General features: G+C 44.6%; 1 protein-coding gene and 2 long non-coding RNA genes across 3 annotated transcripts; 1 reads left to right on the top strand and 2 right to left on the bottom strand.

Annotated features, from left to right (window-relative positions):
* Window positions 1-7,904: 7,904 nt before the first annotated feature.
* On the bottom strand, window positions 7,905-16,455 carry LOC126987740 (uncharacterized). Its single transcript, XR_007741130.1, has 2 exons — window positions 15,691-16,455; window positions 7,905-8,353 (listed from the first exon to the last, which is right to left on the bottom strand). It is a non-coding gene; the product is annotated as an uncharacterized LOC126987740 (long non-coding RNA).
* Window positions 8,912-13,290, bottom strand: LOC126987736 (uncharacterized). Its single transcript, XM_050844986.1, has 2 exons — window positions 13,150-13,290; window positions 8,912-9,879 (listed from the first exon to the last, which is right to left on the bottom strand). The coding sequence occupies exons 1-2, from the start codon at window positions 13,192-13,194 to the stop codon at window positions 9,007-9,009; spliced, it is 918 nt and encodes a 305-aa protein (XP_050700943.1). The 5' UTR covers window positions 13,195-13,290; the 3' UTR covers window positions 8,912-9,006.
* Window positions 9,847-11,272, top strand: LOC126987739 (uncharacterized). Its single transcript, XR_007741129.1, has 2 exons — window positions 9,847-9,984; window positions 10,199-11,272. It is a non-coding gene; the product is annotated as an uncharacterized LOC126987739 (long non-coding RNA).
* Window positions 16,456-16,577: the final 122 nt, after the last annotated feature.

Raw genomic sequence — 16,577 nt, 5'->3', positions numbered from 1 at the left:
CAGGCAGCTTCGTTCCTGAGACTTAAGGAGGGAAGAGGAAGGGAAGGAGGGAGGAGAGGAAGGAAGGAAGGAAAGGAGGGAGGAAATTGAAGGAGGAGAGGAAGGAAGGAAGGGAGGAAAGGCATAACTGAAGAAGGAAGGAAGGAAGGGGGGAAGGAAGGAAGGAACAATCTGCTTTGGCGACACCTGTGTACACTCGGCGCGCACTCTAATACATAACTCTATGAACTGAACGCACCCAGGACCAGGACACCGCTGCCAGATTATCGTACTCAGAGCCTCGTATTTATCTGTTTCTGAGCCATAGCTATTGCCAAAAAACACCTGTTATTAACCATTTTAACGATAACTATACACGAAGGCAGTTATCGGAGTCAAGGAGGCAGTTTTTGGGTAGGAAATCGGCAAACATAGGAGGCTAAGTACGACAATTTGGCAACGGTGTACAAGGGCCAGGAATAAATGTAAACAAACACACAGCAGGATGGAGGAGGAGGCGCAGCAGCAGGAGTCCTTGCCCGCGGCCCAGCAGGAACCCGCCCAGCAGCAGGACCCTCAGCAGGAGCAGGCCAGCAAGGTGCAGCCCGTCAAGAAAAGTGAGTGTTCCGGACATACTGACTTACTTACGGGACTGACTGACTTACTTACGCATGGGGAAGGGCTATACAGGCTTATTCGTTCTTACTTACACACATGGAATGACTTACTTACGGGACTAATACGCACGGGGAAGGGCTGTACAGTCTTCTTCGTTCTTACTTACACACGGGATGACTTACTTACGGGACTGACTGACTTACTTACGCATGGGGAAGGGCTATACAGTCTTCCCCGTTCCTACTTACACATGGGATGACTTACTTATGGGACTAACTTACTTACGCATTGACTTACTTATGGGACTGAATGACTTACGCACGGGGAGGGGCTGTACAGGCTTATTCGTTCTTACACAGGGGTTGACATACTTACAGGAATAGCATACTTATGGGACTGACTTACTTACGGGACTGACTTACGCACGGGGAAGGGCAGTACAGTCTCCTTCGTTCTTACTTACACACAGGATGACTTACTTACGGGAATAGCTTACTTACGCATTGACTTACTTACGGGACTGAATGACTTACGCACGGGGAAGGGCAGTACAGGCTTATTCGTTCTTACTTACACACGGGATGCTTGCCGCGGAGAACTGGCAGATCCTGAATGTGGGTGGTGGAGCGCAAGACATTGGTAATATTGTCTAGGTGTGGAAAACACTTATTGTCTCAGATAGATAATGGTAATCCTTTCTAAGAAGTCCGCCTCCCCCTCCGCCACTCCAGCCCCCTCTACCCCCAAAGACAAGCCTGGGGAACTGGGGTTTGGGGGGGTGAAGGCAAAATCGTTACTTATTGAAAATCACTCCGCACCTCCAAAATACAATATTACACCTCCATATTGTACGTCATCCGTAATATGAAGGCGGAAAAACTTAAAAATAATGAAAAAGTAGTTAAGGATGTGAAAAGGCATATTATACAAAATGACGATGTGTTTACACGGCGATGCCATTGCAATGTGAGCAGCATTGCCGACGATCCGGTTAGCGATGGTACTTTTAGCTCAGCAGTGGCTTAGTTGGTGTGCTGCCCTGATTTATGGTCGCTTTCACTGTCGTTTCGTTTGTTTTGATCGTTAGCAATGGCTGTCATCGCCGCTATAGTCAGGCCAGGGGAGAGGGGGGTGGTGAAGCTATCTTTTACCACCAGGGCCGGCCTCAAAGGGCCAGTCACCCGACCAGGAGGGAAAAAGAGAGAGAGAGAGAGAGAGAGAGAGAGAGAGAGAGAGAGAGAGAATACTAATATGCAAAACAAAATAAGTTGTTAACTGCAAGTCATAAATAAAGCTCCAATACGGCAAGATGAACAGAATTTACATCCTACCAGTGAACATTTATGGCTTTAAATTGGCTCTTAAAATTGGTCAAATTCTAAAAAATGGTAGGGGCCCAATGACACTCATAGTACCAGGGCCCAGTGATGGCTCTCCCTGGCCCTGGCTATAGTATATCCACGTCAAACTGGCCGATGGGGTGGCGGCTGCGGGGTTAGCCAAGCCCCGCACCTTGCCACACACTCCCAACACCTCTCCCTTCCTCTGCAGCCGCCACTACCCCATAGGACAGTTTCACGTGGAAAACTATACCGTCGATCGCCGCCATTGGTAACGATCAAACCAAACAAAGTTACTGTGAAAGCATCCCATAGTCTGAAGGCCTGGGTTGGATTTCTAGTACTCTATGTCAGTACAGGTGTATCAAGTGTTGGGAGAATTACCTCACACCCAGAAAATAATTTGAAACAGAAAGTTATCAGAGTGATGATTAACCGTGTAGCAGTGACGGGCCAAATTTGTGGCTTTACCGTGTAGCAGTGACGGGCCAAATTTGTGGCTTTACCGTGTAGCAGTGACAGGCCGAATTTGTGGCCTTACCGTGTAGCAGCGACAGGCCAAATTTGTGGCTTTACCGTGTAGCAGCGACGGGCCAAATTTGTGGCTTTACCGTGTAGCAGCGACGGGCCAAATTTGTGCCATGATATAAACCCCCCAAAATAGATGATACATAATCTGATCACAAATGCTTTGATGTATATTATGAAATGGTTTGTGTGAGGGGTGATTTTTTCTCATTTTTCTCGCTTGGAGGGACCATTAAGAAACATGATCCCCGCTGCTACCACCAGGTCAAACGAAGTAGTGACAGACTCATTAACACACAACAGGATTCTCCTTACTTGCTAGACCTTAGAAATACATTTGTTTGTAAAATAAGGGCAACTCCAATAAGATCCTCCTTCATTGCTGCCCTTGTGTGTGATTTGGTGGCTGTTCAGAGCTGACTTGCATTGGTGGTAACAGCCGAGGCATCATCTTGAACAGCCTCAGGGTAGGTAGTGCAACATTAAGGGGCATATCATAGAACATATCGCCACCCATGAACACCTATTTGACAAGGCTTTCGTAGGAGGTGTGGGCATTTCCAGGGGTAGTTGCAGGGCCGGCCCGACGCATAAGCGAAGTAAGCGGTGGCTTAGGGCCCCGAGGCCACAAGGGGGTCCCCAAGAGCAATAAAAAATATATTGTAGCCTATTTGTTATTTTTCGCCCATGTATAAATAGTGATTTCTATATGATCAAAGATATATTATTGTACAAAGAGACAATTTCAATAGAGTGCTGGTGGTGGCACCACCCTCTAATATTCTTCCATGGGACCCAAACAACCAGTGTGCAAAGTTTGTTGCTTTAATCCAGCGTGTCACTTTTTTTTTCGCTAAGCCACCGCCCACCGGACTATAAGGCTTCGCTGCACCGGCGCTTCCTGCCCAGAAAAACAACAACAAACACGTGCAACTGACGGTTCCCGACATGCAGTGTGCCCTGCGCATCCTTAACATAGGTTGTTAGGCTAACGATGTCACAAAAAAGGACATATCCCTCAGGGGCAGAGAAAAGAAAAAGGAAGAAAGAGGAAGAGGAGAAAAAATGTCGAGATAAAGGTATGTTTGTTTAATTACTTGCTTTGGTTTGGTAGGCTAATGTTTATCAAGAGATTTGTGTAGCCTAGCCACTAACAGCAAATTAGCTAGCTAGGTAAAAACGAGATAATTTATCCGCTAATAGCAACTAGCTAGCTAGTTAAAAATGAGAGAATTTATCTTGTAACAGTAACCTAAATAATGCTATCATGCTTATATTTGTGTAGATCTAACTTTGACTGAGTTGTGAACATATTTTTATGTCGGATCTTTTCCGTTTGGCGTACAGCGCTAAAATTAATTTTAATATAGTTTTTTAAGTTATTTTCCTTTGAAGTTATTTTCTTCCTATCTAATACATATTTCTGTATTTTCAGAGTGAAATCATGGAGAATAAACTTACAAAACTTACAAAATAACTTAACCTAACCTAACCTAACCCCTAACCTAACCTAACCTAACCTAACCTAACCCCTAACCTAACCTAACCTAACCTAAGCTTATATTTTCTACAGGTGTATATAATACTGAATATTACGACTTTTTTTTTAAAGTTTGAATTCCTTCAGTAATAGATAGGAAGAAAATAACTTTAAAGGCACTTTGCCTATGAGTCGCCTGATGAGCCTGAAACTGATCCAATGAAGAGGCTGGAAGTCTCTTTTTTTAATGCTGTGGTAGACTGTACCATCCAGTCTTTGGAGGACCACTTTCAGTCCCTAGGTGAGGTCAGGAGCATTTTTGGAGTGCTTTCTAACTTTGGGCAGCTTGATGCACAGACAAGGAAGAACCAGTGTCAGCTTCTCAGCGACAAACTAACTTTCGGAGAACAGTCAGATATTGATGGGAGTGCACTGGCTACAGAGCTGGAGAACCTTCCAGAACTTCCTGAAGCGCAGATGACCCCATTTGAACTGCTGACTTACCTCTCTCAAAACGAGATCTGTGAGTTGTACCCAAATCTTTGGGTAGCTCTGAGGATAGCCTGCACTCTCCCTGTGACGGTTGCATTCATGGAGAGGAGCTTTTCCAAGCTCAAATTGATAAAGAATTACTTGAGATCTTCCATGGCACAAGAAAGGCTTAGTGGACTGGCAGTGATAAGTATCAACAGCAAAGTTAGCCATCAGATTTCTTATTCAGATGTCATAAATTACTTTGCCTCTAGAAAAGCCAGGAAGCATAGGTTTTAAGACTGGGTGAAATAAACCATTTGTGTTACTTTGTTTTAGGTACAGTACAGTAGCTCTGTTCATTTATATCATTAAATATTTGTGTGGTATTTATTCATTATTTTATTTTATTCTTTATGTCTTTGTACAATTGAATTTATAATTATTTTTGTGAGCTAATAAAGTTGAAATTTGGAAGTGTTATTTGTTTTTATTGATCTTGCATTACAATTTATTGTTCCACATTGCCGTTGCACTTTTTTTAAACCAAATTAAACATGACACATTTACAGTAAGAACATTGTCTACCTGTTTATTTACTTAGGGGGCCCCCAAATACAATTTCGCTTAGGGCCCCATGGAGGCTTGGGCCGGCCCTGGGTAGTTGTATGACCCTGGTGGTAGTGTGAGTCTTCTCCTGTACCGTGAACCTGAAGGAACACTCATTAGAACCCGACTGACCCCATCTTTGACCTTTAGAAATAGTTGATGTGAGAAGCGAATGTGTCTTATAATACCAATCTAACTGTTAGCTTTGAATATGGTAAGTTTTTTCAATCTCTCTCGATGCTTGAGGAAGATTATTTATTTATTTCCATGCAAAACAAATGAAATGGTTTGAATGAATAGTTATTGCATCACTGGGAAACAAGCATCTGGCAGAGGTCAGTGTGAACCACCAGCTTCTTAATACGAGAGAGAATTGATTAGCCGGAAAAGAAGTGTTTGTTTGGTCAGGCGTGGGAACCAGGTCACCCCAAACACTTGGTGCATTGGTGTGGCAGAACAAAGTGCGTCATACCTGATAATGATGATAAGTGTTTAGGCTGCCTCTATTCATATTTATTTTTCATTAGTTTTTTTTACAGTACAAGAGGCAGCTCAGGGGCAGAAGTAGGAGACACGGATAAGGCCAGTGTCGCTCCTTCAAAACTCTGTCTCTCTCTCTCTCTCTCTCTGTCTCTGTCTCTGGGTCTCTCTCTCTCTCTCTCTAAGGCAGAGATAATGCTGGGAACAGGAACATCTGGCAAGCAATGAGGGGGGGCAGAGAGAGGGAGAGATAGAGAGAGAGAGAGAGAGAGAGAGAGAGAGAGAGAGAGAGAGAGAGAGAGAGAAAGAGTATTTCTCCCAATCTATATTTGTCCAGCTTTTCCTTCATTATATGTATGGACATTGCCCGCCTCAACAATGTCTCTGCTAAGTCCATTCCATGTATCCACGCTCCTCTATGGAAAACTGTACTTCTATAGGTCTATCCGACAAGTCCCTTTCCTCAGTTTTGTTCTGTGTACTCTGAGTTCCTTCCTCCCGTCGTAATGAACCCCTTGGCTGTGGATTTCCTACAGTCAGACCTCACCAAGCTACAGGAATGGATCAAAAAGTGGCTGCTACAATTCAGTGAAGAAAAGTATAAAGTCATGTACCTTGGGAGGGGAATCCAGCACACCGATACCACATGGGAAACACTCCACTATCCACCACAGAGGCAGAGAAAGACCTGGGAGTGTATGTTACCAGGCTACCAGTGAAGGGATATCCAGCACACCAATACCACATGGGAAACACTCCACTATCCACCACAGAGGCAGAGAAAGACCTGGGAGTGTATGTTACCAGGCTACCAGTGAAGGGATATCCAGCACACCAATACCACATGGGAAACACTCCACTATCCACCACAGAGGCAGAGAAAGACCTGGGAGTGTATGTTACCAGGCTACCAGTGAAGGGATATCCAGCACACCAATACCACATGGGAAACACTCCACTATCCACCACAGAGGCAGAGAAAGACCTGGGAGTGTATGTTACCAGGCTACCAGTGAAGGGATATCCAGCACACCAATACCACATGGGAAACACTTCACTATCCATCACAGAGGCAGAGAAAGACCTGGGAATATAAGTTCACCAGGCTACCAGTGAAGGGATATCCAGCACACCAATACCACATGGGAAACACTCCACTAACCACCACAGAGGCAGAGAAAGACTTGGGAATATAAGTTTACCAGGCTACCAGTGAAGGCCAAATCCGTGCCAATCACAGCGGACGGGTTAACACACAAGATTTACATAGATTTACATAGAAAATCAGACCACACAGACCCCATGGTCCAGACTTGGTGGTCTGTCCTTAAACCTAAGTGATTTTACATTAATCAGAAGACTCCAAAACGTTGCATTTCTACTCTAGTTGATATTAAGTTGAAGGAAGTGACGGTCGAGCTTATTTTTGAAGGAGTCAATCGTGTTACACTGGACCACTGATGGTGGAAGCTTATTCCATTCTCGCACTACAACGTTGGTGAAGAAAAATTTGGTGCAGTCTGAATTTACTTGTCTACATCTGAGTTTTACGCCATTGTTCCTCGTGCGCAAAGTGTCATCGATCATAAACAATGTTGATCTGTCTACATTCGTGAAACCATTAAGTATTTTAAAACATTCGATCAGTTTTCCTCGGAGGCGACGTTTCTCAAGAGAGAACATGTTAAGGGTAGAAAGCCTTTCTTCGTAGGATTTGTTGCGCAAGGAAGGGATCATTTTCGTTGCCCGACGCTGAGCACCTTCTAATTTAGCAATATCCTTTGCATGGTGGGGAGACCAAAACTGTACCGCATATTCCAAGTGGGGTCTGACTAAACTGTTGTAGAGCGGGAGTATTACATCTTTATTCTTGAATACAAAGTTTCTTTTAATGAAGCCCAACATTCTGTTCGCTTTATTTGCTGCATCGATGCATTGCTGTGAGAATTTGAGGTTTGACGCGATTTTGACCCCCAAGTCTTTGACGCATTGAACGCTTTTGAGTTTAACGCCGCGCATTTCATATTCGAACTTCTTATTCCTCGTTCCAACTTGAAGGACCTGGCACTTGTCTACGTTAAAGGGCATCTCCCATCTATCCGACCATGCTGAAATTTTGTGCAAATCCTCTTGGAGGCTTTGCCTGTCTTCGTCAGTGAGAACCGAGTTGCCAATCTTTGTGTCGTCTGCAAATTTACTAATGCGGTTATTGAGTCCAACATCCACGTCGTTGATGTAAATAATGAAGAGCACTGGGCCAAGGACCGAGCCCTGAGGGACGCCACTAGTGACAGGCGCCCACTCTGAGTTAAATCCGTCAATCACTACTCTTTGTTGTCTGTTGCTCAACCAATAATTGTCTGTTGCTCAACCAACAAGGGTGAAATTGAAATATAACATTGGATGATATACTTTATATTTATTCCTGTAGAATGATTAACAAGGCAAACATTCTTTAGCTGACCAGAAGCTGAGATCACTATATCGTCCCAATGACCTCGTGTCAGACCAAACTCTTGCAAAACCCAGAGTACCAAGTAGGGCTCAGCAGGGCAGCACGAGCCAAGCGAGAATGGCGCCGCTGTAAAACACTCATCTGCACCCCATCAGGAAAGAATACCGGTGTTATGAGCCGAACAAGGAAATATAAAAACCAGTATAGAGTATAGTCACATCTCTTGTTGCCAAATTATCGTACTCACCACATAGTCTGTACTTTTGAGCCGCAAACTCTCGTACTTATATAAATTAGGATGGAAAATTTAAGTTAGCGTTAAAACTCCTATATGTTTGTTTGTTCAGAAAATACAATGCGTTGAGTTTGATACTTTGGCAATGCTGTAGTCATCTCTTAAATAGTACAGTTTTCAATAGTACGGTTTTATACAGATTGTTGTACAAGATCTTTCAGGATTTTAATACTTCCTGCTCGTCGGGAAATTTTAAAATCCTAAAAAATCTTAGAAAATCCACATAGAAACAAAACCGAACTATTGAAAACCGTGCTATTTGAGGGGTGACTGTAATGATGATTAATAACAATAATTCAAAGCATTCAAAGTCCGTTACATGAAAACAGTCAAATAACCTTAGCCAATGATTTAAGGCATCAGAGTCTTCATTGTGGCTTTACCGTGTAGCAGCGACGGGCCAAATTTGTGCCATGATATAAACCCCCAAAATAGATGATACATAATCTGATCACAAATGCTTTGATATATTTTATGAAAAGGTTTGTGTGAGGGGTGATTTTTTCTCATTTTTCTCGCTTGGAGGGACCATTAAGAAACACGATCCCCGCTGCTACCGGGTCAACTCTGGCTAACTATTTTTTTTTCTTTTTTTTTCAATACATTTCAGTTGCCCTTTCTGTCTTACTTCTCTCTCTCTCACTCTCCCTCTCCCCCTCTCTCTCTCTCTCTCTCTCTCTCTCTCTCTCTCTCTCTCTCTCTCTCTCTCTCTCTCTCTCTCTCTCTCTCTCTCTCTCTCTCTCTCTCTCTCCTAGGGACATCTATCACTGGGGACGCAGTTGTGACTGTCAGGGTGGAAGACTGTTCCGCTGCCACAGGACAGAGCCTCCTGGTACGCCCCGGTAGCTTCTGTGCAGTGGTAGTAATCTGGGGTGCACTGCTTAGCCAACGGACACCTGGCAAAGTACCCGATCTCCAGGCAGGTGAAGGGCTCAATGCAGCCGTCAGCACCTATCACATTCGTGCACTGTGTCATACAAGGGATGGAGGCGGAGCATTTACCCAAAATCGTGTCAAAATACTCCCCGTCATTACATTTGCCGTGAGTGGTTGGCACCGCCCCCGCATCGTCGCCAGTGCAGAGGTAGTACCCGCGGCAGTCCAGTGGGTCGGCAATGACACCCGGGTCGCCATCCTTTGGGCAGTACGCGTGACAATGGCAGCACTTCGTCTCATCAGTCTGGCATTTCTCGCCGTCGAAGAATGGAGTTTCAGGTTCACAGGTCCCGGATCCGTCGGGCTGACCATCATCGCCGCATGTGTAGTAGCTGTTGCAGTCATAGAAGGAAGGGATGCTCACAGGGTCAGTCTCAATGGCATCGAATAACGGGGCAGTCGTAGTTGTTGCGGCGGGACACTCGTACGAACAGTCCGACACTGTTGTACCGCAGGGCTCGCAGGAATCTCCCTTCACACAGTCGTGTTCGGTGAAATTGAACACTTCACCGTCATCACAGTCGAAGGGTAAGGGGTAGTAATTGTCTTCAGCCGTACCATCAATGCACATGTAGTAACCGCGGCAGTCCTCGGGGTCAGGAACCTTTTCATTTGGGGAACAGTTCGTGCAGTCTGCCTTACAGGGGTCCGTGCCCAGGCAGGTACTCTCAGCGAAGGCGGCAGGCACCTGGTGGGACAGAGAGGTTGTTTTTAAGACACTTCCGCTCCTCACAGTAACTCTTTCTAAAGGTTAAAGAAGGTGTCAGTCGGGTTCCAATGAGTGTTTCTTAAGGTTCATGGTACTGGGGAAGGGTCAAACTACCACTCTTGGAAATAATGAGTGTTTCTTAAGGTTCATGGTACTGGGGAAGGGTCAAACTGCCACCGGGGTCATAAAACTACTCCTGGAAATAATGTGTGTTTCTTAAGGTTCATGGTACAGGGGAAGGGTCAAACTACCACCAGGGTCAAACTATCACTCTTGGAAATAATGAGTGTTTCTTAAGGTTCATGGTACTGGGGAAGGGTCAAACTACCACCAGGGTCAAACTACCACTCTTGGAAATAATGAGTGTTTCTTAAGGTTCATGGTACTGGGAAAGGGTCAAACTACCACCAGGGTCATAAAACTACTCCTGGAAATAATGTGTGTTTCTTAAGGTTCATGGTACAGAAGAAGGGTCAAACTACCACCAAGGTTATAGAACTATCCCTGGAAATGCCCTTAACTCCTACGAAAGCCTTGTCAAATATGTGTTCTTGGGCGACGAAATATTTAAAAATACGACCCTAGAGTTACTGGCTGGTTCTTACGTAATGGAGGATTTTCCAAACTGCATTTAAAGTTCAAACCCCTCGACATGATAGGGAGGAAAACCTTGCTTCTTTAAAAGGGTTCTGAGTGAGGTACTACTATTGTGTTTCATTCAAATAATTCAAATAATATTGTATGGAAATTTAGCACAGAAGGGGTGATGATAATGGCGAGAAGGGGCTGTTGGGGAAATCAGTAATCTATGGAGAAGGAAAGGCGGAAATAATGTGTGTTAACTTGAAGAATAAAACAGAGGAAGTATGATGTTAGCAACCTTTGTACAGGTAACTCTCGATTTACGCGAGTTTGGTTTACGCGTTTTTGAAATAACGCGGGGTCCAAAATCCAAAAAAAAAAAAAATTATTTACACGTTTTTTCCACTTATACGCGATATTTTATGGAGTGGCCACCAGATGTCTCACGCAACTGGACTCTCATAGCGCTGCGGCCACACAGCAGAGCTCAGTTCTTCTCGCGCGCCACTTGAACAACAATACAGTACCCACGCTGCCACGCTACTCAACAATAGGGGTGGGCAGTTACCGGTACTAACGGTACTAGCTATATGGTACAGTACCGGTACCAGACTGCTCGGTACCGGTACCAATACTAGCTAGCCACTCATTGTGTCCCTCATTTCTTCCTCACACGAGTGAGGCTGAGACTGAGTGCCTGAGTGGATATCTCGGTGATATGGATATTCTCTCTCTCTCTCTCTCTCTCTCTCTCTCTCTCTCTCTCTCTCTCTCTCTCTCTCTCTCTCTCTCCACTGAATGAAGTGAATAAGCATATTATTCCCACCATCACTCGTAGGTTATGACAGAGAACTAGGCAAGACACAATTCACACGTTTCTGGTGACACGCGCCATGCAGCTGTTTGTTGTATGGGTGTGGTTGTGTGATTTGTAAACAATGCAAATGGCGGCCTGCTGTATTGCGCGAAATATCTCCTCGTACAAGACTCATGATGTACAGTTTCTGATATCATATTTACCCCATTATTCTCACTAATATTAATAATTAATAATGAACACATGGATATTTTTTCCAATATGATTTTTTATGTAGCTTGTACTGCTCCTTAGTCATACAATCAAGCCACCTGTGACATCAAGATCAAGATCATACAAATGGCGCCCGACGGAAAAACGGAATAACAGCAAGGCATGGGCAATCCTCCATCGATTTCAATTTTGTATAGTAGTTATTAGATCACCCTGTATTCTATGGTAACATATTATAAGACAGCTACGGACTATGAAGGATTATATACAATGATAAAGGAAAGTTTGCCGTTATTGGATAAGACAAAAAAACAGACCCTCAAAAACACCCCAAAGAAGAAAAAAATCATTAAAAATTTGTACATTCGGCGTACAAGGCGCAGGGCTAAACTTTCAGGCATTTTTTCGAGAAAAAGGTGCGCGCTATACGCTGAAAAATACGGTATTTATTTTTCGACATAAACCTACCTCTTGTTTGATTTACATTGTTTTTGATTTACGCGACCTCTCCAAGAACGCAATACTCGCGTAAATCGAGAGTTACCTGTACCACCAAGACCAAGCTCATGGAACAAAGAAGAACGATGCTTGAGGATATTCAGTGTTTCAGTACGTTACTTAAAGCAAATAAGAGTCTTGTCACTTGGGGAAACATTCGAAGGTGGAGGAAGTCGGGGAGGCGGTGGCTGAATGGATAGCGTGATGGCGCCGCGTTCAGGACGACGCGAGTTCAATCCCCGCCCGGTGCCACCAAGCTGGGATTTTTCAGCCGCCGCCGAGTGGCTTAAAACTACCCACATGCTGTCCAGAAGACCACCTATCAACCCGGACTCTAGATTCTAGGATTAAAGATAAGCTCCGGGAGGGCAGCATGAGCCAGTGCAAGATGGCGCCACTATAAACACTCGCCTGCACCAGAACGGGCTGGGCCGAACATCAGGCCCCACCGGGAAGAAGCCTACCGGTGCAATAGGCCACAACGTAAAAAAAAAAAAAAAATGACCGTGGAAAAATTCTGAAACTGACTGTGGAAAACTTAATGATATATTGAGTGACTGAGAACACAAGGTACAGGAGTGATGACGGACTGGCAAGACTGAACCTGGTACTGACAAAGGAAGTTCACCTGTTATATGAATTAAGATATGTGTGTGTGTCCCATGGGAAAAAGCGAATATTTAATAATAGATTTGGAAACCGATGATTACGACAAATCACACCAAGAAAAAAGGAGAAACGGCAGAAAAGCAGACACATAAAATCTCAAGAAATGTTATGAAAAACTGGACTGGGAAATATTAAAAGGAACAAATGAGGTGCAGGAAAAATATAATGTTTTCGTAGAGGCTTGTGAGACAGGACTCGAAAAATATGTCCCATTATATAAAAGAATAGAAGGAGGAAAGGAAGATTGGTTTAACAAGATAAATGTTCAAATAGAGAAAGTCATGGCAACTAAAGAGATGTGTAAAATAATGAAGGACCTGGAGGAGAGGGAAGCATTAGGACCGGATGGAGTCCCAGGTTTTATTTTGAAAGAATGCAGAAATGAGCGGGTTGGTCCGGTAAAGGATATTAAGTGCTGAACATCAACTGGTGAAGTATCAAAGGACTGCCGGACACACACTCAGACTCACCAAGAATGCCATCACCAGCAGGCAGGAGAGTGTTCGCGGACCCATGATGTTCGCGTCTTGAAGGCTGTGTGTGTGTTTCTGCACTAATGGTCAGGGTGTTTGCGTGAGCATCTATAAAAGGGCTCTGACTCCCCTCCACCCCACCCCCCTCTGCATTTGACAAACAGCACATAAGATAAGAAGCCTTAGAAGCTGTTGATTTCACATGCACACACACACACACACACACACACACGGTTATTTCCTGTATTTCACAACTAGGTAAATACACACACACACACACACACACACACACACACACACACACACACACACACACACCAATCAGCTGAGTCATCGTCTGCCTGTGTTCCGTTGCGCCAGGGCTGGGCCATGCTTCTGGGTGGGGCCCGTCTCCCTTTGAGCTGTTTGTGGGATGAGTGGAAGGGAGGAGGATTTGGAATGGAACACACCAGGAAGAAGAGTGGATCATGGAGCATGAGGGAAGGAATGAAGGCCGGATATGTGGATCAGTGACGAGGAATGTGGTCTTAGGAGAGACATTGTTGAGGTGTGCAGTGTCCATAAATATAAAGAAGGAAAAGATGGACAAATATAGATTGGGAGACAGACCCTGGACACTACGCACATATACCCTCTCTCTCTCTCTCTCTCTCTCTCTCTCTCTCTCTCTCTCTCTCTCTCTCTCTCTCTCTCTCTCTCTCTCTCTCTCTCTCTCTCTCTCTCTCTCTCTCTCTAAGGCAGAGATAATGCTGGGAACAGGAACATCTGGCAAGCAATGAGGGGGGGCAGAGAGAGGGAGAGATAGAGATAGAGTATTTCTCCCAATCTATATTTGTCCAGCTTTTCCTTCATTATATGTATGGACATTGCCCGCCTCAACAATGTCTCTGCTAAGTCCATTCCATGTATCCACGCTCCTCTATGGAAAACTGTACTTCTATAGGTCTATCCGACAAGTCCCTTTCCTCAGTTTTGTTCTGTGTACTCTGAGTTCCTTCCTCCCGTCGTAATGACCCCCTTGGCTGTGGATTTCCTACAGTCAGACCTCACCAAGCTACAGGAATGGATCAAAAAGTGGCTGCTACAATTCAGTGAAGAAAAGTATAAAGTCATGTACCTTGGGAGGGGATATCCAGCATACCAATACCACATGGGAAACACTCCACTACCACCACAGAGGCAGAGAAAGACCTGGGAGTGTATGTTACCAGGCTACCAGTGAAGGGATATCCAGCACACCAATACCACATGGGAAACACTCCACTATCCACCACAGAGGCAGAGAAAGACCTGGGAGTGTATGTTACCAGGCTACCAGTGAAGGGATATCCAGCACACCAATCCCACATGGGAAACACTCCACTATACACCACAGAGGCAGAGAAAGACCTGGGAGTGTATGTTACCAGGCTACCAGTGAAGGGATATCCAGCACACCAATACCACATGGGAAACACTCCACTATCCACCACAGAGGCAGAGAAAGACCTGGGAGTGTATGTTACCAGGCTACCAGTGAAGGGATATCCAGCACACCAATACCACATGGGAAACACTCCACTATCCACCACAGAGGCAGAGAAAGACCTGGGAGTGTATGTTACCAGGCTACCAGTGAAGGGATATCCAGCACACCAATACCACATGGGAAACACTCCACTATCCACCACAGAGGCAGAGAAAGACCTGGGAGTGTATGTTACCAGGCTACCAGTGAAGGGATATCCAGCACACCAATACCACATGGGAAACACTCCACTATCCACCACAGAGGCAGAGAAAGACCTGGGAGTGTATGTTACCAGGCTACCAGTGAAGGGATATCCAGCACACCAATACCACATGGGAAACACTCCACTATCCACCACAGAGGCAGAGAAAGACCTGGGAGTGTATGTTACCAGGCTACCAGTGAAGGGATATCCAGCACACCAATACCACATGGGAAACACTCCACTATCCATCACAGAGGCAGAGAAAGACCTGGGAGTGTATGTTACCAGGCTACCAGTGAAGGTCAAATCCATGCCAGTCGCAGCGGACGGGTTAACACACAAGAGAAGGGTGAAATTGAAATATAACATTGGATGATATACTTTATATTTATTACTGTAGAATGATTAACAAGGCAAACATTCTTTAGCTGACCAGAAGCTGAGATCACTATATCGTCCCAATGACCTCGTGTCAGCCCAAACTCTTGCAAAACCCAGAGTACCAAGTAGGGCTCAGCGGGGCAGCATGAGCCAAGCGAGAATGGCGCCGCTGTAAAACACTCATCTGCACCCCATCAGGAAAGAATACCGGTGTTATGAGCCGAACAAGGAAATATAAAAACCAGTATAGAGTATAGTCACATATCTTGTTGCCAAATTATCGTACTCACCACATAGTCTGTACTTTTGAGCCGCAAACTCTCGTACTTATATAAATTAGGATGGAAAATTTAAGTTAGCGTTAAAACTCCTATATACTGATGTTTGTTTGTTCAGAAAATACAATGCGTTGAGTTTGATACTTTGGCAATGCTGTAGTCACCCCTTAAATAGTACAGTTTTCAATAGTTCGGTTTTATACAGATTGTTGTAGAAGATCTTTCAGGATTTTAATACTTCCTGCTCGTCGGGAAATTTTAAAATCCTAAAAAATCTTAGAAAATCCACATAGAACCAAAACCGAACTATTGAAAACCGTGCTATTTGAGGGGTGACTGTAATGATGATTAATAACAATAATTCAAAGCATTCAAAGTCCGTTACATGAAAACAGTCAAATAACCTTAGCCAATGATTTAACCCGGTAGCAGCAGGGATCATGTTTCTTAATGGTCCCTCTAAGCGAGAAAAATGAGAAAAAATCACCCCTCACACAAACCATTTCATAATACATATCAAAGCATTTGTGATCAGATTATGTATCATCTATTTTGGGGGGTTTCAATCATGGCACAAATTTGGCCCGTCGCTGCTACACAGTAAAGCCACAAATTTGGCCCGTTGCTGCTACACGGTCAAGCCACAAATTTGGCCCGTTGCTGCTACACTGTAAAGCCACAAATTTGGCCTGTCGCTGCTACACGGTAAAGCCACAAATTTGGCCCGTCGCTGCTACACAGTAAAGCCACAAATTTGGCCCGTCGCTGCTACATGGTAAAGCCACAAATTTGGCCCGTCGCTGCTACATGGTAAAGCCACAAATTTGGCCCGTCGCTGCTACACGGTAAAGCCACAAATTTGGCCCGTCGCTGCTACACGGTAAAGCCACAAATTTGGCCCGTCGCTGCTACCGGGTTAAGGCACCAGAGTCTTCATTGTGGCTTCACCGTGTAGCAGCGACGGGCCAAATTTGTGCCATGATATAAACCCCCAAAATAGATGATGCATAATCTGATCACAAATGCTTTGATATGTATGATGAAATGGTTT

The sequence above is a fragment of the Eriocheir sinensis genome, chromosome 6 (assembly GCF_024679095.1).
Source record: "Eriocheir sinensis breed Jianghai 21 chromosome 6, ASM2467909v1, whole genome shotgun sequence".
NCBI lineage: Eukaryota > Metazoa > Arthropoda > Malacostraca > Decapoda > Varunidae > Eriocheir > Eriocheir sinensis.
The sequence above is the reverse complement of the archived record's forward strand: the minus strand, read 5'-3'. Positions and strand labels throughout refer to the sequence as shown.

Bases quoted from the DNA above. Each gene is read 5' to 3' on its own strand.
- LOC126987736 (XM_050844986.1), bottom strand. From the start codon at position 13,194: ATGGGTCCGCGAACACTCTCCTGCCTGCTGGTGATGGCATTCTTG. The intron at 9,880-13,149 runs GTGAGTCTGAGT...CTGTCCCACCAG, and splicing joins TGCTGGTGATGGCATTCTTG to GTGCCTGCCGCCTTCGCTGA.